General features: G+C 54.4%; 3 protein-coding genes across 3 annotated transcripts; 1 reads left to right on the top strand and 2 right to left on the bottom strand.

Annotated features, from left to right (window-relative positions):
* The first annotated feature begins 1,582 nt into the window (after positions 1 to 1,582).
* Positions 1,583 to 10,898, top strand: LOC117652343 (protein scarlet-like). The gene is made up of 12 exons (XM_034397186.1): positions 1,583 to 1,765; positions 6,992 to 7,234; positions 7,315 to 7,363; positions 7,589 to 8,164; positions 8,241 to 8,529; positions 8,991 to 9,022; positions 9,266 to 9,371; positions 9,452 to 9,676; positions 9,874 to 10,009; positions 10,100 to 10,205; positions 10,291 to 10,391; positions 10,468 to 10,898. The coding sequence occupies exons 2-12, from the start codon at positions 6,997 to 6,999 to the stop codon at positions 10,647 to 10,649; spliced, it is 2,040 nt and encodes a 679-aa protein (XP_034253077.1). The 5' UTR covers positions 1,583 to 1,765; positions 6,992 to 6,996; the 3' UTR covers positions 10,650 to 10,898.
* Positions 10,899 to 11,437: 539 nt separating this feature from the next.
* Positions 11,438 to 14,945, bottom strand: LOC117652344 (protein scarlet-like). Its single transcript, XM_034397187.1, is given in 15 exon segments — positions 11,438 to 11,724; positions 11,726 to 11,757; positions 11,835 to 11,935; positions 12,015 to 12,120; positions 12,207 to 12,348; positions 12,431 to 12,652; positions 12,729 to 12,834; positions 12,912 to 12,949; positions 13,012 to 13,174; positions 13,358 to 13,749; positions 13,827 to 13,963; positions 14,086 to 14,135; positions 14,296 to 14,344; positions 14,486 to 14,715; positions 14,869 to 14,945. Coding segments are annotated over 14 exon segments (1,899 nt in total). The 5' UTR covers positions 14,694 to 14,715; positions 14,869 to 14,945; the 3' UTR covers positions 11,438 to 11,571.
* Positions 14,946 to 15,241: 296 nt separating this feature from the next.
* Positions 15,242 to 22,663, bottom strand: LOC117652411 (tetratricopeptide repeat protein 7B). Its single transcript, XM_034397303.1, has 16 exons — positions 22,488 to 22,663; positions 21,963 to 22,102; positions 21,721 to 21,892; positions 21,482 to 21,643; positions 21,276 to 21,402; positions 21,056 to 21,189; positions 20,847 to 20,973; positions 20,602 to 20,749; positions 20,334 to 20,522; positions 20,054 to 20,232; positions 19,661 to 19,943; positions 19,433 to 19,586; positions 19,113 to 19,351; positions 18,927 to 19,031; positions 18,764 to 18,855; positions 15,242 to 18,684 (listed from the first exon to the last, which is right to left on the bottom strand). The coding sequence occupies exons 1-16, from the start codon at positions 22,609 to 22,611 to the stop codon at positions 18,552 to 18,554; spliced, it is 2,508 nt and encodes an 835-aa protein (XP_034253194.1). The 5' UTR covers positions 22,612 to 22,663; the 3' UTR covers positions 15,242 to 18,551.
* Between the last annotated feature and the right edge of the window lie 95 nt (positions 22,664 to 22,758).

The following is a 22,758-nucleotide window of genomic DNA, read 5'->3' as shown; positions in this document are numbered from 1 at the left end:
TTTCTCGGACACGCGGCGCGGCCGGCAGCGCGCAAAACAAAACCCGCATGCGGCCGCCGCCAGGGCAGTGTGCCCGGCGTGCCGCACCCTACCCTCGCTCCGACCCGCACGGTGCGGTATAGAAATTGAAAGCCGACTCACAGATTCCAAGTGCATCGGCCGTGTCCGAGTCACCAAGGTTCTCTTTATTTTCACAGACCTACCGCGAGTGCCTGAAAAAGCCTGAAACCCTCTCGTCATTAATATCCGTTAACGTCGCCGTCAACGTGTCTTTTTCCGCGTTGCGATGCTCGGAAGTAGCTCCCCTCCCCTCCCCCCCCCCTCCCTATCGATTATCGCACGAGTGCGAGTTGTCGCTCCGCGATGCTCCCACACCTTGATACGGCGCACGGAACGGAACGCCCGCGCTGCCAGTACTGGGAGAGCCTTGTGCCTTCAGACGAGCTGGCGACGCGTCGAAGGAGTGGCCGATCGTCTTGCGTTCAATGAAGTGTGCACTCGGACTCAAACGTCATTGTCGTCTGCGAAAGGGAGAAGAGGTGAGTTGGCAATGGAGTGACACGGCGTCTTGTTGCAGGAGACTGGGGCTGCTGGCAGTGCTGGCCCTCGCCGTGTTCGCCTGGTGCGTCGTGGACGTCCACGGCCTCTTCGGCCTGCCCGACGTGGTGCGGGCCGCGGCCCCAGACGCCGCGCGGCCGTCCTCCACGGCGCTGGCGGCCGTGCGTGCGTGCGCGAGGAGCTCGCTGCGGGCGGCGTGCGAGGAGGACGCGGTCCAGGGCACGGTCCAGGACCACCACGAGGACGGGGTGTACAACCTCGCGCTCCGGCTGACGGCCTGCAGTCTTTTCGGCACGGCCTCGGCCAGGGGCACCACGTCGCCGGCCAGGCGGATGGCGCGCTGCGCGCTGCGTCGACGCCGAGGCCGAGGCCACGACGCCTGCCTCGGCGCCGTCCTGGGCCGGCTATCGACGCCGCACTACAAGCTGTTCACGCGCGTGTTCGTGGAGCTGTACCCGCTGTGGCCGCTGCAGCTGTGTCCGCGCCAAGCCGCCGGCAAGGTGGAGGCCAAGGTGGAGGCCCCCGAAGACGCCAACGACACCAGCAGCTGCCGCACCTGCCACCCACGCGCCGCGGCGGCGTCGACGGCCACCTGCACCGCTGGCTGACTGCACGGTAAGTGACGCGAAAATGGGCAGCGTCCGGCCGGCCGCCCCAGGGCGCGGCCCAGGGCGAGGCCAAGGGCCCAGGTCGCGGCACGGGGGTCCTCCTCAGTATTCCCCCGGCGACCCTCAATAAGCGCATAACAGCCGGGTGATTTCCTCGGGGCACGCATCGCCGCACGCACGCGCACGCAGTGCACCGGCAGCGCACGCACGGCAAACACGCGGCCGTCAAGTTGTCGCACTGTGGGTGCTTCCCCGCCCGCCACGCCCCCCGCCCCCGGCTAGGCCTGTCCGGCGCCGCCCCGCCCCCCGCGACCTCCGCTCCCGCCGCCGAGCAGCCCGCCGCGCCGCCGCGCGCCGGCCCCACCGACCGACGGCGACGGCGACCGCCGGCCCGGCCAGTCCGTCCCAGCCCCGAGCACCGCGCGCACCGCGAGGATCGAGGAGGCCCCGGAGCCGCCAAGCGAACCGAAGGCCGAAGGCCGAAGCCTGACGAAGGACCCGCCGACCGCGACCAGACCGCGAGTGCCTCGCCCGCCTCGCCCGCCTCGCCTCGGCGCCGCAACATGCACTGGGATTACTAAGCGCCGAACGACCCAAAGGTGAGAGGGAAGGACCAGCCGGCGGCCCGACGCCCGAAGCCACCCGAGGGCTGTCCTGTGCGCAGAGATTTCATGGTGATTTATCGGCGTCGTCCAGCCATCGGCCATCGGCTCATTCCGAGTTATTAGTGAAGCGTCTCGCACCGCGCCGTGCCGCCGCGCCGCGTCTCGGCCTTACGTAAGCGCCATGCCAGCCTCGCCTTGACGCCCATGGCTCCATGGCTGGACGCTACGCGGCTACGCGGCGGCTAGACACGTCGCGCTGCCTGTGGCCTGGCGGCCGGGCTGCTCGCGGGCCGGGCGGAAATTAGCTAATTGAACGGCTGCAGTGCGGTGCAAGGCAGTGCAGTGGCGGAGTGGCGGCCACCCCTGGCCTTCCTGCTCGATCCCCGGCACCCCGGCCGGATGCCCGCGCCGCGCCGCGCCGCACCGTACGCCTCACCTAGGGCAGGGCGTGCTCGTGCTAGCTCGGCCAACGCGCCGCCACGCGCCGCATCCTTGAGGTTACGCAACCGGTCAACCGGGACGGCGGAATCATGAGCAAACGCCGCAAAGCCGCAAACGGAGCATTTGGGAATGTGTCCACGGCGGCGCCGCAGCCCTGCAGGGCGGCATGCCTGCCTGGCCTGCCTGGCCCACTGCCGCGGCTCCTGTTCGCGTCCACCTCCTTGACTAGGCCTCTCGGATTGCTCCTTCTCCCCCACGGAAACACGACACCGACCGGGCCTCGATGGACTAGGGAAGACACCGGCTCAAAACGGGGCATTTTGGGGTCGAAGCAGCGAGGGGCGGGCATGCCGATGGACTGTCAGACTGTCAGCCGGACGCTTTGAAGTGCTGTGAACGTTTCTCCGTTTCCTCTCCGGCAGGCCGGTGGCAGGCAGTGCAAGTTGAGGCGTTGAGGCACGGGGCCGAGAGCAAAGTCGTGAATGAAGCTCACTGCCTGGCCATGACGTCGTCGTGCCCCCAAAGTCCGCCCGCGCGGTCCGCACCGCAGCCAGGCGGAGCCAGGCCTCAGCGGGCCGTGGGACGTGGCCGACGACGCTGGCCGCCCCGGGGCAGACTCGCAGACCACCCTGATTAAACGGCCCGTGCTGCGCACCGCCGCACCGCCGCACCGCCACACCGTAATGGCACGACAACCTGGGCAAACACTGCAGACGACGTGCCGGTTATTGCAGGGAAATTACCGCCACTGATAATTCATGAGACGAGGTTTTGTTGGGGGGAGGGGGGTATTTGCACCCTTTCGCCCAAAGCGGCCGTCGGCGGCGCCGTACCAAACGGCGCGTCCTCGACAAAGTAGCCAGGAACAGTCCAACTCGAACATCGTGGAGAGCAATCGACTGTTTGGCATTCCTCGCCACCTGGCTCATGACGAGCTTATATAACGCGCGGCCGCGGCTAGCCGAGGTGGCTAACCTCCTCCCGATGCCTAACGGAGGGACCCGGCTCTTTTCTTTCGTCGGTTAAATTAATGACCAAGTTTTGGAGCCGGCTTCGGCTTCGCAGGCTTCGCCTCAGACCGCTGACCGTGGGTTCGAATCCTGCTTTGCTTGTTGTTTTCATTTTCGCTCATGTCCGCGTCGAGGGCATTATAAAGCAGAGCATGTTCAATTGGGGCGGCAGGGAGGGGAGGGGGAAGGCGAAATGTGAAGGGAACAGGTTTGCCGTGATATGCAGTGTGGCAGGCGACAGAATTCCAGTTGTCCGGCCGTCCGGGCCGCGAGCCTCGGCGCCCCTCAGCCGCCCTGCCGCGCGTTCCGTCCTTGTCCGTTCGGGCTGCTTCGGCTGCTTCACGCGCAGCGGGCCGGCAATGAGAGAGAAGGAGATAGAGGCGCAGCGGCAGGGTAGGTACATAAGCCGGATGGATCACATCGATTACAACGCATGGAAAGGCCCGGACTGCAGTCAGGCGGAGGCGACGGGGCAAACTCGCTGGAAAAGCGGTGGGAGGGAAGAGAGAGAGGAGGAGAGAGAGAGAGAGAGAGAGAGAGAGAGAGAGAGAGAGAGAGAGAGAGAGAGAGAGAGAGAGAGAGAGAGAGAGAGAGAGAGAGAGGAGAGAGACGTTCAGGGAGTCCTGGGCCCTCTGGGTCCTGGAGGTTGGCCCGGCCGCGCCGTGGGCCGTGGACCGGGGAAGTTTCCAACGCGTGCGTGTTTGTGTATGTGTCTGCCCGTGCGCGCGTGTGTGTGTGTGTGTCGGTTCGTGCGTGTGTGTGGAACTGTGAAAACGGTCATCACGACTCGGGCGGCGCTGGGCGCTGGGCGGCGCACGATATCCTTCCGTCGGATTTCTCATACCTGTGGAGGCGTTGTTGCGCCCGGCGTGTCCTGGAAGGTCCCGGCGTGCATGAACATGCCGCAGATCGAGTGTTGACACGGAGGCAGGGTGACTGGCGCACTGCGGCGCACTGGCGCCGCCCTTCCGCCATCACGATCACATAACACGCGCGCGCTGCTAACGCGCGTGAGTTACACTCAGTGTGTGAGTGTGTTTGCATTGGCACCGGCCGCTGGAATTCCAGCCAGGCTTCACCGGTCGCCGTGTGTCGCGTCCTCATTGTGTGCAGCCTCGACAAGAAAATCGGAACGGAGAAAAAGCAGGGGAGAGACTGAAGAAACTAATCTTTCCTAGTCCGTATTCGAACCCAGGATCCCGCGGACACACTGACCCGGGGCACGGACGGTGGGCGGCCTACCCTACTCACCGAAAGCACCTCAAAGCCCTTGCCTGGCCCATCAGTCGACCATCAGTCCGGCCACAAACGCGGAGACTTAGAGGCCGGGTACCGGTTGCCTGGCCGGCAGGGCTGGCAGGGCCTTGGGCAGGGCTGGCAGGGCCTTGGGCAGGGCTGGCCGGGCGCAGAGGAAGGCAGCGTGGGCCGGCCCTCGGCGACTCGGCCCATTCGGTTCATTTCCATTGCCAAGGTAAGGGTCAAGATAGGTGCACGCCCCGCCGTCTGGCCGTCCGCCGCCCGTCCGGCTCCCCTTGATCCTCCAGCCTTTAGCGTTATGTAAAGCGTGGAGCTAGGCCGCGGCGGCGTGGCGCGGGGCCACGAATCGGCGTTATATAAGGCAGGCAATGGCGCTCCACCGCCTCAACCGCGCGTCACAGCGTCACAGGGGAGTCATGGCTTTGGTTCCCGAGTTTACCACCCTCTCGGAGGACAAGGAGGCGGAGAGCAGCTCCGGTCCAGGACGCCGACGGCCGCGGCCGCGTCCTGCTGCAAGCCTTCAGCTTCTTTTCCTGCTACACTGCTAGAGCGAGCGGCTTCCCCACCGCCGCGCTGCCGCTGAGAAGAAGAGCCTCGCTTGTCAAAATGCCGCAGTTTGTGGGCGGGTGGCGCGCAGTGCACAGGATGGCACCCTCCCTACACCGTAATCCCCGCCCCGTCCGCCTCCATCCACCCCGTGCGCCAGGCCGCCGCGCCGCCGCGCCGCCCCGTGCCGGCCAAGCTAGCGAAGCTCCGCAAGTGCATCGGACACCCTGGACGGCCGCGGCGGCGCATGTGGTCAGCTGGGCCAAAACTGTGCCTCGGCCGTGCAGTGCACGTGCAAGGCTTTTCGCACGTGGTGTCCAACACGTGCACGCCACTGGAGGAAGTCCAACCGGCAGCGTCTCGTCGCTCTCTCTCTCTCTCACCCCTGCGAGATGCCCCGTGAGTGTGAGCGAGACAGGGTGGCGAACCTCAGCGATCGGTCTGCGAGGACTCGGGAATCAGACGGCCGAACCTTATCGGCACGTCTGGACGTCTGTCTGGCCCCCTGCCCCCTGCTGCCCCCCGCCGCGACGCCATGGCGAAGCCGTGTATCAGTCGAGTTTGGCAGGCAAACTGGTGCCAGTATATCCTGCAGTAACCTGGCGGTGGCGGTCGCGAACCGAAGCGAAAGAAACTGGTTACTTTTCATTCGGGTCGTTCGGGCGAGCTGCAGCTGTCGAGAGTCGTTCGCGCTCTGCTGCGGGACGCGCTGAGTGCGGGGCGGCGCAAAAGGCTCTCGAATCAGTCTGCGGCGCTGGGTGGGCGTGGAGCAGCCGGCAAGCCATTCAGCCGCTTGGTGTCACCGGGACTGCCGGCACCGACCGGCACGGTGACGGTTCAATCTGTGGCGAAGGCGAAGCAGGGCGTGCGGTTGGAGGCTGCATGTGTGGCTCTCACGCGCCAAACACAAAACGGACAAAAAAACACTGAAGGCAGCGACTCGTAAAAACGAAATAAAACGACGACTGCGCGAACCGGAGGGTATCCTGTTACCGTGTGCCCCGATGCAGGCGATGCAGGCACGGGGCACGGACCGGCCTCGCCTAGCAAATTCGCAAAGTGCAGGTGCGGGAAGGGGGGGGGGGCAAGGCGGTGCTCTGAGGCTGAAGCGGACATGTGCAGGCGCGGGGAAGAACCACTGTAAATTATTGCCGGTAACCCATAACGCGAAAATCCTCGGCGTCTGGTTGGCGTTTGCCATTTGGCCGCTCCGTTCCGCCGTCCGCCATTCCCCAGTGCACTGCCGCCGTGGTGCAGTGCAGGGCCATGCCGGCCCATGCCGGGCCAGGCCGCAATGCTGCTCTCACAGATATAAGATGGCCGCGGGGCCCTGGGGCCTAGCCCGGCCGGCCGGCCCTGGCGGCCCTGTAGCCTAGCTGCCTGGCACTGGCATGCCGCCTGCACGCCGCCTCTCCCCGCCCTTAGGCCGCCGATCATCACGCCGATCGAATGTCCCTGCAGCAGTACGGCAGTGCGCCATGCCCTTCGCTGGCGCGGCTGGCGCACTGGGAACGATCACCGCGTTCTGCCGACAGGGACCGACGGGGACCGACGGGGACCCTCACGCAGGGCTGGGCGCCGCGCGGTGCCAGTGCCTTGCGCTCCAGTGCCGTGGGTTCAAATACCGGTTCCATTTTGTTTTCTTTCTCCGGCGGCCACACTGTCAAGAAGGGCCGTTCCATTCCCTTGACTGACGGGGTAATAGTGTGGCCGGCAAGAGGCCCTTGCGGGGCGGGGCGGGGCGTGGCGCGGTGCTCGATAAACGCCCACCGCACATTACCTGGCCGGGTGGCTGTGCACCGAGCCCCGCATGATGTCTTAATTGAACGCCTTGCCCTTCCAGACTGCCAGACTTCCAGGACGGCGATGAGTGCATCATGCTCGGCTTTGCATCGGCGCCGCAGCCTACAGTGTGGTGGCTGCCACTGTTCGTCTCGTCTCACAGCTCCCTGCTTGCTGCTTGCAGGCACCATGGAGAGCCCCGGCGGCTCGCGAGGCTCCGGCCGCGGCTCCCCGGCCTCGTCCGCGGGCGGGGCCACGCCCCCCACGCCCCCCGGGCCCGAGGTGGCGCTGGCGCAGCTCCAGGAGGACGCCACCAGCTCCATGACGCTGGCCTGGAACGACCTCTCCGTGTGGGTGCGGAGGCGGAAGGAGGGTGCCGGGCTGCTGAGCCGCCAGAAGTACGAGCACAAGCAGATCCTCAACAGCGGTAAGGACTCCTCCGTCGTGGCGGTCGCGCCCAAAAAGACCCACCGGCCTCCGAAGACTTACCCTGATGTCTTATTTCAGTGAGCGGAGTGGCCAAGTCGGGGACCCTCATGGCCATCATGGGCGCCAGGTAAGCCCCGCTAGGGAGGTAGGCCCCGCGCCGTGGAGGTAGGAGCCCCTGCGAGGCCAGGGCGGGCCGCCCCGTTACACAGGCGTGTTCGTCGGGTTGCCTACCGCCGCACCGCAGGCGCTCTGCGGGCGATTCCGAACCGGCGCGCTGTCTCTCTCGCACTTATAGGGCTTCCCGCTGGGGTGCGAGAGCCAAGCGTCAACCCTTCCGTTCCCTGTGTTCCAGTGGCGCCGGCAAGACGACGCTGCTGGCCACGGTGAGCCAGCGCGTCAAGGGCATCATGCGCGGCGAGATCCTGGTGAACGGGCACGTGGTGGACCAGCAGTTCATGTGCAAGGTGTCGGGCTTCGTGCCGCAGCAGGACCTGGCAGTGGAGTGCCTGACGGTGCGGGAGCACCTTGAGTTCATGGCGCGGCTCAAGATGGACCAGCGCGTGCGCGCCAGCCAGCGGCACCGCCGCATCCTGTCGCTGCTCATGGACCTGGGGCTCAGCAAGTGCTGCCACACGCAGCTCCGGCGGCTGTCCGGCGGCGAGCGGCGCCGCGTGTCGCTGGCCGTGCAGCTGCTAACCGACCCCCCGTTCCTGTTCTGCGACGAGCCCACCACGGGCCTGGACAGCTACAGCGCCGGCGCCGTCGTCGAGCACCTGCGCCTGTTCGCGGCGCGCGGCAAGGCCGTCATCTGCACCATCCACCAGCCCGCGTCCGGCATCTTCGACCTGTTCCACCAAGTGCTGCTCGTCGCCGGCGGCCGCGTCGCCTTCTTCGGCGACGTGGCGGACGCGTCGCGGCACTTCGACAAGTAGGTCCTCGTGCACTTGCACGCCCTGGCCCTCACGACACGACCGTGACACTGACTGTCCCATTCCTGCCCGCAGCCTTGGCCTCGTGTGCCCGAGCACCTTCAACCAGGCCGAGTTCCTGGTGTCGCAGCTCGCCATCATCCCCGGCAGGGAGGGCGAGTGCCTCAAGAAGGTGCAGTGGCTGTGCGACGAGTTCGACAACTCCAAGTACGGCCAGGCGCTGTCCGACCAGCTGGCCGCCCACACGGGACGCTTCCTGCGCTCCGAGTCCCACGAGGCGGACAGCGACAGGGCCGACGGCCTGGGGCACAGCCTCAGCAGGGTGGGCAGGAGCTGGTCCGTCGCCAGCTGCGACAGCTACGAGGTAGGTCAGGTCCTCCGCACAGTGGGCCGGCCGGAAGACCGGTGGAAGCGGACAAAACTCTAAGACGCGTTTTGAGCTCCAGAGTCGCTAAATGGGTTCAAACCGAACGTGTGACCCCACCATTGGATTGCTCTCCGAACGAGGAATACATTGGTGGGGCCACACGCTCGGTTCGTGTCTCAGTTAGCGACTCTGGAGCTCAAAACGCATCAGAGTTTTGGCCGCCTCCACCGGTCTTCTGGTCCACTGCCCTCCGGCCTCCGCGCGCCGGGGGCGGCAGGGTAGTAGGTCCTAGTGTCCTGCTCTACGACCACTTGCCGGCCCCCGCGAATCCTGGCTTTTACGTCCCTTACCTCGCCTCACCCGGTCGTTGGCTTCCCGAAGCCGTCTTACCGGAATCTTATCTCAGTCAGATAAACCCGGCAAACGACTAATCAAACTGTCTCTCCTCTGTCCAACAGAACAGCGAGGAGTTCCAGAAGTACCTGAACATGTGAGTGCCACGCTGCCACTAAAATCTAAACTTAAATCAATGAAGAAATAAACGAGTGTCTGGCCGAAGGCTGCGGCTCAGCGCCTGCGACTCTGGCATAGGCCACCCGCTGAACTCGCCTGTTCGCCTGCTCGGCCTACCCCGAGCTCGCAGGCGCTAAGCGCTCCGCTCCAGAGCTGTGGCGACTGGAGGCGGCTGGAGGCGACTAGGGCGGCCCCAAGTTATCGTTCCATTTCCCCGCAGAAAGAAGCCGAGGAGGTTCACGCAGTTCTACTGGCTGGTGTGGCGCTCGCTCATCGAGATCCGGCGGCAGCCCACGGACATCCTCATCCGGCTGGGCATGCTGATGGTGAGGAGCGCGACATCGCCCCTTTCGATCAAACTCTCGGGAGCCGTGTTTGAATGGACTTGTCTTTCGGTTGTGGGCAGTTCATCGCGGTGCTCATCTCGACACCCTACGTGAGCATCACCAGGGACCAGAAGGGCATCCAGAACATGCAGGGCTTCCTGTACCTCATCGTGACCGAGATCATCTTCGCCTACTCCTACAGCGTGTTCCACACGTTCCCCCACGAGATGCCGGTGCTGCTCAGGGAGATCGGAAACGGGCTGTACACGCCGGGGCCCTACTACGCCTCCAAAATGCTCATCCTGGTACGTCGATCGTCGCGTGCACCACTAAAAGCATTGTCTGGATTTTGACCAGAGACTAGTTTGCTGCAAACGAAAATCCCGAATTCCGAGTCACGCGATTCGGCGAGCCGTCTCTTTGAAAACCAAACATAGACACTTTTCGGCGAGTCGGAATCCGGGACTTTCATTTACCGTGATGACGGGTGTCTGGTCCGCAGCTCCCCCGCGCCATCGTGGAGCCGTTCCTCTACACCCTGGTCGTGTTCCTGGTGGGCGGGCTGACGGGCGGCATCACGGACTTCTTGTTGCTGCTGGTGCCGGTGTGGGCCTGCGCCATCGCGGCCACGGCATACGGTAACCCTCCACCTCTTTTCTCTGCTACTTTTCACGCAACTCCCCGTTTCGGTATCATTTTATTCAGTTTCTGTGTTTCTGGTGCCGCAGGGTGCTTGATGTCGGCGTCCTTCGAGTCCATCGAGACCGCCGCCATGGTGTCCGTGCCGTACGAGTTCATCTCCGTCACCTTCAGCGGGCTGTACATCCAGCTCGGGTGCGAACTCCGCCGCATAGCAAAGTGAAAACAAAACCAAGAAAGTAAAGAAAACCGTCTACAATACGTTTTGCGTTGTTTGCAGAAACCTGCCCGCTCACTTGGCGTGGGTCCCGTTCGTGTCGCTGTTCTACTATGGCAATGAGGCGGTGTCCATCCTGCAGTGGGAGAAGATCGACTCCATAGGTAGAGCTCGATTCGAGAAAGGCTAAACTATCCCTGCTTTCCAGTTCGTTTCTCTGAGACGGAAATTTGTTTCCAGCGTGCGACGAGGACCCTGGCATTCCCTGCATCTCCTCCGGCCAGGGCGCGCTGGAGAAGTACGGCTACCACGCCGACGACCTGGGGCTGGACATCGCGGGGCTGGCCGGCATCTACGTGTTCTGCCACTTGTTCGGCTTCATCGCGCTGTGGCGGCGCAGCAAGCGCCAGGCGGTGTACTAGAGTCTCTTGTTTTTGTTGTTTAGAATAGTTAACTCTGTCGTTGTCGTTGATGTTTTTGTTGTTGTTGTCGCGAGGCGAGGTCTAGTCTTCTTGCAAGGTTTAGAAATGACATGACTCACGGCGTAACCGCAATGCGTGCTCAGCACTGAGTATATTCAGTCGTTCTCTTTAGTCGTTCGGGGAGTCAACGCTGGTGTTATTTTAACTAATTGTAAGGAAAGATTTGTATAAAGAATTGTTTGTCGTGTACCCAGTCTAGTAATGTCGATGTCTTTGGTGCTGTGCATTCAATGTTATTGAATCGAATGCGTTATTTATAGACAATGTCTTCAATCGCAGACTCGTGAATCAAATCTGTGCCATACACGCGCGTCCCGTCGCGTTATGTAATATTTGTACAGTTAGACTAAGGGATCCTGTTGGCGGGAAGCGCAAGGGCGTGGAATGTCCTTTAAATCTTCAATTCGATCGATTTCTCGCCGACGGCCCGCACTGCCATTCGATTGTTCGATTGTCCCACTGAGTTGCGTCTCAACTTGCCCGCGCCAAGCCAAGTAGAATAATTAGGACCAGTTTAACCCGGGCCGGTGCCAGTTACAGTGGACCTGCCGGGACAAGATGGACACCGCGCACCCCGACGCTGATTTTGTGTTCATCGAGAATGGCTGTGTGATGTACATTATTTTGAGCGTTGCATATCTTTCTGCTGTAACTCTGTATATCTCTCTCTATTGTGATCTACATTTTTTAAATAAGGCAATAATGAGATGCGTTTTTACTTTTGTATCAGTCTTTAATTCGTGTGTTATAACAGTAAAGAATCTACTTTATACATTGCCGTTCGCGTCACTGGTGCCCCTCCCCCTCCCCCTTCCGCCGTGCCTACACTGTGCGTGCGCTGTGCAGGCGGTGCAGCTTGTCTCTAGAAGGCGGACTGCTGGCGGCTACGCCTGACCACGCCGAGGAAGCCCACGACGTGGAGGCCGAGGCACAGCGCGCCGAGGCCGAGCAGGTCTCTGCCCAGGTTGGCCGTGTCGAAGCCGATGTCCTCCAGGACCGCGCCGCCGTCTTTCAAGGCAGGGGAGGTCCGGGCTGGACACGGGGCAGTCTGGAACAACAGAATGAAATTGAAAATGACGAGCACCTAGTCGATGTATTGCGCCAGCACATTGTAGGGAGCCGCACCGATGTGGACGACGTTCTGCCAGTAGACGATGGAGAGCATCTCGTGGCAGTAGAAGAACACGGACACGAACCGCGTCCACTTGATGTAGAACGGCAGTGACCTGGTCCAGGTTAAGTCGTTTAAATTTTTGCGCGTTGTTTTGAGCGAGTCGCCAAGCTAAGTCATTTCCCCGTTTGGACCTGATGGTGTTGAAGATGCCGGCCGAGAGCACGCAGATGAAGTCGACGGGCTGCGTGACGGCCAGCACCATCTCGGGGGACTCGAACTGCGCCGACAGCATGCAACCTGCAGCAGGGAAGTCAAGGAGTCAGGAGTGAGTTGGGTTGCCTACCATGCCGGCGCCAAGCGCCCTCAGCGCTCTCCACTCGCACCGTAGGCCGACGCCGTGAGCGCCGTGAGGAACAGGATGCCCAGGACGCCGACGAACGTGACCACGCCGCCACCCGCCGTCAGGTCCACCTGGCTCTGGATCACGCCGACGAACAGCAGAGGCTCTATGGCAGACCGCGGGACCTGACCTCGAAAAAGGAGAGGCGAAACATTAACGTATTGGTATTTGAACCCGAGACCGGCACTGGTCTAGGCCTCTGCTCACCGTGGCGAGCACCTTGCCGACGTAGTAGGCGGACGACGAGTACAGGTCCGACTCCCGCAGGTAGATGGGCAGCTCGGCGGGGAAGGTGTGGAAGACGGCGTAGGAGTGCGTGAACACCACCTCGCTCACGATGAGGTACAGCAACCCCCGCACGCTCTGCACCCCGGCCAGCGACGTCAGCCTCACGTCCATGAAGGCCAGCGACATGATGGCGGCCGTCACCTGGACGGCGGGAAAATGAAGAGGCGTGAGCGGGATTTGAACTCGAAGCCCTCCTTGCTGGAAAACGGGGACCTACCAAGAACAACGCAAGCTGCGCGAAGACGCGGGAGTTCTGCCTCCTGGCGTCCACCACCTCCCTCCAGACGAGCCAGGACACCTCGGTGAACCACGATACGTGTTTGCTGGGGGCAAAAGTTGGTTCACTCGATTAGAAAGATCAAGACACGCGACGGTACTCCCGCAGTGGACTAGGACTCACATGTCAGGGGCTCGAATGACGTCGCGGGCAAGAACTTCCTGAAAAGCGACAAATAATTAGAACGATTGCTGCATACGGCGCCGCAGTCTAGTGTGCCCACCTCGCTGACGGGGTACTCCTCCAGGATCTGCGCGTGCCCCGAGTTGGCGAAGGCGGTGCACACCCTGGCCGTGTCCAGGTGGGCGGCGGGGTCGCACAGCTGCTGCAGCATGGCGTCGAGCGGCGTCGACGCCGTCCACCCCGCCTGGCCGCGCGCCCCGACCCTGCGCAACGTCAACGTGGATGTCGAGCAGACTGATTCCGAGAGTCGTTATCGTGGCTTTGTCTCTCTCGCACTCATGGGCCGTAACGTACAGGCGCGAGAGAGACAGCGCGACGAAAACGACTCTCGGAATCTGTCTACTGCAGAGCGGGGACAAGCAGGTTGACGCGCACGTGGTACGTACTCGGCCAGGAAGGGCTGCGCGTCGTCCAGCGGCCCTTGGAACACGACCCTGCCCGCCGACAGGACCAGGATGTGGCTGAAGAGGCGCAGCAGGTCCGGCGCGGCCTGGTGCACTGTGCAGAGCACGGCGCGGCCGCGGCCCGCCTCCCTGCGCAGGGCCTCCAGCACGACGCGGGAGCCCTCGGCGTCCAGCCCGGAGCAGGGCTCGTCCAGCGCCAGCACCAGCGGCGACACCATCAGCTGCACGGCCAGGGCGACGCGCCGCCGCTCGCCGCCCGACAAGTGTGCCAGCCTGGTGTGCGCGCACGCCGTCAGCCCCAGGTCGGCCAGCAGCACGCGGATGCGGCGAGCGCGCGCAGACGCGGACACGCGCGCGTCCAGACGCATCACGGCCTGCGGGAAGGGGAGGACGGGCTGCTATGTGGGACCACTGCGGGAAGTCCAAACCACCCGGCGCTGCCATGCCTCACCATGAAGTTGAGGTGCTCCGTGGTGGTGAGCGTCACGGTGGCTAGGTCCTTCTGCGGCACGAAGCCGCACACCCTGGCCAGCAGCTTGGCGCTCGCCGCGCGCCCGTTGAGCAGCACATCGCCGGACACTGCGCGACCTGGGGGAAGTTCAAGCCAGCCCGTCAGCCACCGTTGTGTTGGTTTGGGAGCCACCGGGCCACTCCCTCCCGCGCTCAAAAACAACCTAATTAAATCGTAATAAAACACTTTATGGGCGCACCTCGCAGTCGCTTCGTGATGGCGGCTAGCAGCGTGGTCTTCCCCGTGCCGCTGCAAGCAGTTCAAGCACAATGCGCAGGCGTTGCCGTTATCACGAAAAAGGCTACTTTTTACTCGTTTCCCGCCTCGCTGCCTCTCACTCGCATGAGTAGCGTCGCATCTTATCCGAAGAGCAAACACGGCACCACAGCACCGCCAGGCACCGCCTTACCTCGCGCCGACCACGGCGAGGAACGAGCCGCCATCCACCGCGCCGCTCACTGTGGGGACATTGGCCTCGTCAGTCCAATCACTCGTCGTTTCGGCCTTTCGGCGCTCTGCCTCTCTCGCACTCACGGGGCGTCCCATGGGGCTGCGAGCGAGACAGAGCGACGAAAGGACACTCGGCTTCGTCTACTCACCGCCGTCGATGAGAAGCTTCTGACGCGCAGCCCGCCACCCCAGGAGCGGCTCCCCGGCGCCAAAGCCCGGCGAGGACGGCAAGGTCGGCATCCAGGACCGCCAGGACCTGCCGGCCGCGCCTAAAGAGCCTTCCCGGTGGTCCTGCTTCACCCGCACGCGGATGTTCTTCCAGGACAGCGTCACGGCCGGGGTGTGCACCGCGTCCATGCTCGCGAGCCTCTTCTCTCGTCTAGAACCCCGGAAATGGCGGTTACTGCACACTCATCCCGAAGACTGAGACAGAGCGGTATTTGGAATCAACCCGCTGGAGGAGGTGCCTCGCGCACCCTCGCACCCCCCACGGGTGGCTGAGGGAAGGACCCGGAGGGATCAGGGTCCTTACCTGCAGTGAAGGGCCGCCGCGCCGCGCCTCTGCTCCGCGGCTAGGTCTGTTAAGACTACTACTGTGCTGCGCCGCTTTTGGACACCTCACTGTACCGCGGCTAGACGCGCGTCCCTTCATCAGCCTTATCAGCTGGAAAGGCCGTGCCGCGGCCATAGTAAGACTAACGAACGTCGTGGCGATACCCCGGCACTGTCAATACCCCAGCAGACAGATTCCAAGAGCAGTTTTTGTCGCTCTGTCTCTCTCACACTCATAAGAGCGCCCCATGAGTGAGAGAGAGACAGAGCGACGAAAACGACAATTGGAGCCGGCGAGAAGATTACGGTGAGAAGATATCGGTTAGGGGACCGAGTAGGACACAATGACATAGTTAGGGGTAACCACAATAACTTTATTTACAAGAAAACACAGATGCACAGTAGGAGTACACATCCACATTCCACCAGAAAACAGAAAATGTGTCGGAAAGAACAGTGTGACAAAGTATACTTAACAAAGAAACACAACACAAGTTTGGTCTAAGTTCAAACTTAGTAATATTTGGGTGATAGAACTACATCACAGCTTGAGCCCGTCAAAACTACAAAGAAAAACAGGAAAGATTTTAACCAAGATTTTTTTAAAAGCAAAACCCAAATTATGCTTGACCAATTACCAACTTGACAAAGACTACAACGTGCAATTATAATTCCACTCCACCAAGCATAAATCATAAAATCACAAATCATTAAACCTTGTAAACATTGAGCAAAACATAAAATAACAATAATAAGGATATTTTAATAAAACACATTCTTCTACCTATCACATAACAGAAAAATTACACTATCTAACAGAGATTTGGTGAAATTAAAATTGATTATGCAAGAGAAGAGGGATGAGGCAGACAAATACAAATGAATTAAGATTTTTTAACTGTGACATCCCACTGGCATAATTCAACTCTTAATACTGCATGAACCAACAGGTCTCCCAAAACATGCTTAGCATCAACTTCTGCAAAAAGTGCAAAATATTACTGGCCATAATTTTTTTCAAGTTACAAGAGCAACAGTACAACAATTGCAATGAATGAGAAACAAAGCACACTTTCCAGCTAGGAGTACTTCAATGTATTTAACTTTTCAGAACTTGTGTTTGACATCTGATACAGTACACACAAATACAGGGATAAATGTTTCATGGCACTGATTTTCACAAAAATGGACACTTAATATGGAACCACCTTGTGAAATTATAAGAGAAAGGCACACAAAACCATCAGATGGGTAACACATTGATATAGTTCCATCAACACAAAGGAAATGAAACAATAGAAAAATAGATGAAACACACATTTGGGTCAAAATTGGGAACAATAAGGCACCCACAGAAGAGGTGACAAGTGGTAGTATCAATTTCCGTTTGGACAAACTTTTGTCATTTAAAGCAACATGTCAAAAGACATGTTTCTTCTTATTGCATCAACAAGCCAGGATAACACATGTTTAGAAAAAATATAGAAGACATCTGTATCTCCACAAAGAAAATTTATCATCATCATCAGTATTAGTATTTTTTCAATTCCAAAACATAAATAAAATTTGTGACTACGGAGATTAATAGTTACAGTAAATAATGGCACAAAAAGTTTCCAGAAAATACTTTGAGAGGTGGACACTGATATACAATGGAGCTGCCTGAAGGTACTCAATTAAGGCATAAAATTCAGGGAGATAAAAGGATATAGAATAAGGAAAACAAACAATTTTCTCTCTCCTTCCATGACTTGACTAACATACATAATATAACAGGTTAACAATAATATTATGTTAAAAAATCCACCATCCATACACACTAGAATAACAATAAAACCTCATTTTGTTCAAAATTAGTATAACAAGACATTTTAACAAGAATCCCTACATACACAGGCACACCAAATATTATAAAATACTACATTACTGACAACTTTTGCAGTACCATTAGTAAAGAGAGACATAGATACCAACTTAAAACAAAAACTCCAGTATTGCCATTCAAAGCCTAGGATGCACCTCGTACTGAGGAACAGTTTAGGAACAAGAATCAAACAGCAAAAAAAATCTTCTGAGGAGCAAAACTTTATACATTTGGAGTTGAATGTTACGTAGACTAACTTACGAAATTGTTAAAAATTGTTCATTTAGTGATTTACTGACAAATTGCTTTCAGGAGGTCAGAACAAATAAACATTTTACTAACACATAAAAAATGCGCCTTTGGAGAAATTTGAAGGCGCTATTGTCCGAGTCGGTTCAACAAACAATAAGTGCTAGTGATAACAATAAATTATTCAGTCAGAGGAAAGGAAAGCTTTCACACAAAGTTAGGCCTTTTAGCTGAAGAATTCCAAACAGTTTCACGAAAGATGAGGCGCTACTCTACTGTTTATTTTGTTTGTTAAAAATTTCTCTCAAGCTTGTTCTTTCCTTTCTCAAAAGCCTAACCTATCCTAATGAATTGTTCTAGTCAAGTGATTTAAATTCACCTGAGTAAAAATGCAACTATGACAACACAGACTATGGAACAACACTCTTGCTTAAGTCTGGCACATGTTAAGTAAGGCTAGCACAGAGACAAATATGCTGGACACTAATGAAAAGGAAACTGAAAGGAAATTTGTGGCATAACCATGATTCATGCACAACAAGGGTGATAATACAACAGGTACAATTTACATTTACTGATAACAAACAATGAAATAGCTACATGTGAAACTTACACTAATGTCATCACACAAAGATGTTTTGGTAAATACCAGTGAACACAGTCAAGCGAGAAAGGAAAATAATAGAAGAAAAGTAAGAATGTGAGTTCATTTTGACCAAATGCATTCCTTAGAGATGAGGAAGGAGGACTCAACTAGAGCCACCAAACTTCTTAGAAAATTTTCAGAGCTCAAATTGCGACATGACTTCACATATGAGACTAACATTTCACGAACCGAAAAAATAATGATGGAGATATTGGGGCTGAGGCTTTGCCTCAGAGGAATGTTTAAAAAATAAAATTCTAAAAATAATTTAACTTTTACACGGTAACATGGTTGACAATAGCTAACCAAATTTTGTACATGAGATGCTACATCAAATTCTGTTTACCAACAGTACCAAGTAGTTAGAAAATACAAACAGCAAAGGGGCAGTCACAGAGTCGATTTAAAGTTTACTGCTTTCCAAATTACATAGTTTAGAGGTATAGTAGAAGATAAAATACAATGCAGATGTGGAATGTGTATACTTGCCCAAATTGAAGGTATAAAGTAATCCTTGATATTTTCTAGACAAAATGCAGTGAAATAAAACAAATCCAAAATAAAAATTTGTTTCAAATGATGTGTTCAATACCAGGGGGTAACAATCACAAGCTCCAACATGAATGAGGAACTCTTAGAAATTAGCAATTAGAATAACAACATAATAATTAATAATTGAAGCATGACATAAGCCTTATCTTTAAATATTCTTATCTTTACAAAGAAAGCTTCTACACTACTTTTGACTTTTCAACATTCCCAAATGATGACGGTTGCATCAGATGGAGGAAGATGATCACAGTCCCCTATCCTGATATATTACAGTGCTTTGCGAAGTTGTATTTCAGTCGACTGAGAAACAGTTTTCCTGACATAGACATTATTGAAAGCAAGGACAAGGACTTCAGTCAAACGTGAGAGGTATTGTGGAATAGGGCAGAATTGGACTTGTAGTTTCGGTTTCCAAAGCAGTGGCCATGCAATCAGTTGCGGTATCAAATTCCTCCAGAGACTCAAGGACTTTCCCTAAATTGTACCTGAAAAAGAGGTTCATGAGAGCTTGGTGAATTTAAGAACAAATGTTTGGACATGTCACAGACAAGTGGTGCAACTTACCACGTAAGATAAGATGTGGGGTCAATACGGGCAGCGTCGCGTAGTGTCTTCTCTGCAATACGATGACTTCCAAGATAATGGTAGACCAAACCCTGATGAAGTAGATCAATGAAAAACAGTTCATTTATAACCATGTGTGATGTTCATGGATTGAGAGCCTTACCAAATGTTGCATGCTTTTAATATGCGTAGGATGGATTGCCAGTGCATTTTGGTAGCACAGTTTTGCTTCAACAAATTCTTGCTTGTGCTCATGCAGTAACCCTCTCTGTAGAAGGAATTGAGAGTTTAGTAAAATAAACAAGTGTAGTTGTAACAATACACAAAAATAAATTGCAAACACACTCACAGTATACATAATATGGTGGGAAAGAGCAAAGATATTGGTTGCTTCTTGAATGCACAAAATTGCAGAGCTCGGCTGGTCCATTGAAAGGTAAATTTCTGCCAAAAGCAACCACACATGAAGTTGCAACATCCATGAGCGATGAGGCCCCGGTCTTGGTGTAAACGAACTTAATGTTGATGCTACTTCTGACAATGCCTGTTCTACACGAGATGCAGCCAAAGAATGAGCATGAAGAGAACCTGGGAAAAATGATAATATTATTTTTTTAAGAAAGAAGGCGACCAAAATAGTCACAAAATAGTGAAGAGTCACCAACTTACTTGAATCTTTGTCAGACATTCCAGAATGATACAGATTAAACACACTTCGAGTCTCACTTCTTCTTTCGGATTGGTCAAGAGATTCATTAGAAGTTTGATCTTCATAAAGATTTTTCCATATGGCAAGCATTTTCTTTCCAGTTAAAAGCGCGCACTGAAACAAAGACATCACAAACACTGTAAAAGAGGAAAATTTTGTAAAACATAAAGTTAGAAGAAAATGATTACCTCTCCACCATGAACTTCAAGTTCCAAGTGAGCTTGAACATACATAATGTTCAAATTATCAGGGTATTCTTCAAGTATCGCATGTACAAGAGACAGTGCTTCCTGGTGCTGCTTTTGGGCTGATAATAAGAGCACAAGAAGATGAAGAGAGGGGACATGGTCAGCACGGAGTTGCAGAGCAGATTTGACATGACGTATGGCTTCTTGCACTTTGCATGCGTTTGCTTTTTGTAGAGCCAAATAGTATTCACTAAGATGATCATTTGGGTCAATGTGATGAGCTCTAAAAATAAAGTTAATTACTTTTGTTAATAAAAGGGCATGAGTTTAAAATATACTTAAATGCTCTGACTCATTTCATTAAAATGTAGAATGTTGATAAAAATTTATTACCTTGCAAAGGATTGGAGGGCTTTACTATTTAGTTCTTCCTTCTCTTTTCGCAGATGTGTATTGGCAGCCTGCAAACTGTATCCAATGCCGAAGTACAAATAACACCGTGATTCTAAATGTTGGGGCCTGGTGAGTTCTCTCTCTAAAGCTTTTTGACTCCATTCTAAACCTTCAGGGATCTACAAAAGAAAAAAAAAGTGACAATATTAATTTAAGTTTATCAATAAGTAAAATTAGAAAATAATGGTGTTTAGTTTAATTATGTACAAAAGGAGCTTACTAAGTTTAGGGTTTCATAACATGCACGAGCTGCCACTAGACATGGACTGACACTTGCAGGGTCCAGAATAGTTGCTTCTCGCAACACAGAAAGTCCATGCGCATGTTTACCTGCCGTTATTAAGCACAGAGCATGCTGCAGCCAGGCCATAGGTTCATTGGCAGAGAATTTCATGGCTCTTTCAAAGGACTGTAAAAAGACTCAATGTCGTCAGTTAAACAAGGTCATATTTTTATCTTTATGCCTTACTTTGCTAACATTGGCTTACCTCAGTAAGGAGGTCTACTTGACCCCAACGCACCAACGCAACAGTAAGTAGATCATATACAGCAGATGCATTACCATAAGCTCTAATGCGGACTTCTTTGAACTCAGGGGACTGACTTAAAACCGCTTCTCTGACGGCCATTGACTCACTGAACAGTTTGAGAAAAAAAAAAGTAAGCACTCGACATTTAAGTAAAGAATAGTTAAGTAAAGTAAGGTAAAGTAAAGTATACAAGCACTATTCACCTTATTAACAAGAGTAAAATTATTTCCTCATTTTCATTTCTGGGAACAAAAAGATTGTGACCACCATATTTCTTTGGCTTCCAAGGACTATCTGTCTTACTTGCAGCAGGCAGGCCTCTCCTGTAACCTGAAAACCGCAAATCATTTAAATGGCCAGGAAGCATTGCCAAAATATATTGGCTCATGAAACCAAGATTGGAAGCACGTACTTGGTTCAGAGGTGTTCGTAGGGCATGTATATTCAGCTGGGCTGACTCCCCGCAGGATAACTTCAGCCAAGCGTCTCGTGAGAACCAGGCGTAGAGCTTGGGTGGAGCTGGACTCCACAGCACTTAAAACAGCTCTGAAAATATGAAATATGCCCAAAACATGTACACAAATTTGTAGCTGATGAGAAAGACAAATGTATTAAATTTGAGTGTGAGGTACCTGTAACGATTGACTGCCTGTTGGGTTTTTCCAACTTTAATGTACAACAAAGGAGACCGTTGAATAGCATTTTCGAGAATGGGTCCTATTTGCTTTTGAGGATTTGGTGGTTGAGGGGAATGCGAGCCTGAAAAGTGGGAGCCATTATAACTTGTAACAGACTCAAGGGGAAAAAAAATCCCAAATTTTAATAAGCCTTAGCTCACCACTAGTAGCCATAGTGCCTTGTTGATTAAGTTTGTCTACATCCTGTAAATAAAGCAGGGCTAGGTCCCCACCAGTCTGATAACACTGCAACATTTGCTCTTCCCATTCAGCCTGCTTATACTTTGATGAAGAAGATGGGGGAACTTTCTCCAGGCACATGCCTTGAAAAAAAAGACATCAAATCAGATTACTCTGTCAAATTTTGAGCCTATATGAGCTTTCCAAGTGATTTTCCTACCTTTGATGGCAAAGGATTCTGCAACTATGCGCAAACTACGCAAGAAAAGTGGCTTTTCGCTCAACGATTGTAGCTTTGCTGCATTATAATGCTGCAGAGCGGCATCATAGTATCCCATTGCATAGTTGAGCTTTCCGAGAAGAAGGTTGGCATCAAGAGACTCATCAGGTTGCTGGAAGGATAATGATCTCATAAAATGGGAAGTAGAGGAGAGAAGGCAATCAATATGTTATCTTACTTACTTTAGTGACTGCTACATTGAGGAATCGTTTCACCTCTATTAGCCCAAACCTTGCTTTGGCAACATTTGCTTCAAGAGGGGGAACTTCTTCCAAAAATGATTCTAACTTGCCTTCACCAATAAGAAAGTTGGCCAGACAATCTGAAAAAAAAAATTAAAAAAAATAAAGAACATGGTTAAATCTTGAAATTGGGAAGTAAACAAATAGAATTGTGTAGGAAGGAAATCAACCAATGTCAAAGCGTCAAAGTTAACAAATTACAAATTTATCAACAATTTGATGATTGAAAACAATACAAGCAGAAAGACTCAAAAACAAAAACGCTGACATATGCATGATATTAAAGACATAATTCCTCCAGTTAACAAAGTTGTGAGAGAACATTTTTTGCACAACTCAAGGAAAAGAAAACTTGGCAAAACATGCTGTCATGCTCACTTCTCTTAGAGGTTTATTGACAAAATGTTGGTAAGGTTATGAACCATCGATCATGAAATAGAGCATTACTCCAGGCATTTGCATTACCATGATTAGGAGACCTAGCTTTCAGTTGCTCCGCAAGTTCTATAAGTCTTTTCCAATCGGATTCTTCTCTACTCTTTTCGATTTCATTTTCAATCCTCACATTAGCCTTTCCTTTTCCTGCCATTTCTTGAACGTCAACCCAACCCCTCTCCTGTCACCACCCCCTTCGTTTTCGACCCTTCAAAATCAGCGCGCTGATCCCTGCGCGAGAGTATCAACAGCTTAACTATGAGAAATTCTGCAGAGCGCATTTTAGTTTTACTAAAAGGGC

The sequence above is a fragment of the Thrips palmi genome, unplaced genomic scaffold (genome assembly GCF_012932325.1).
Source record: "Thrips palmi isolate BJ-2018 unplaced genomic scaffold, TpBJ-2018v1 HiC_scaffold_7, whole genome shotgun sequence".
Classification (NCBI taxonomy): Eukaryota; Metazoa; Arthropoda; class Insecta; order Thysanoptera; family Thripidae; genus Thrips; species Thrips palmi.
The sequence above is the reverse complement of the archived record's forward strand: the minus strand, read 5'-3'. Positions and strand labels throughout refer to the sequence as shown.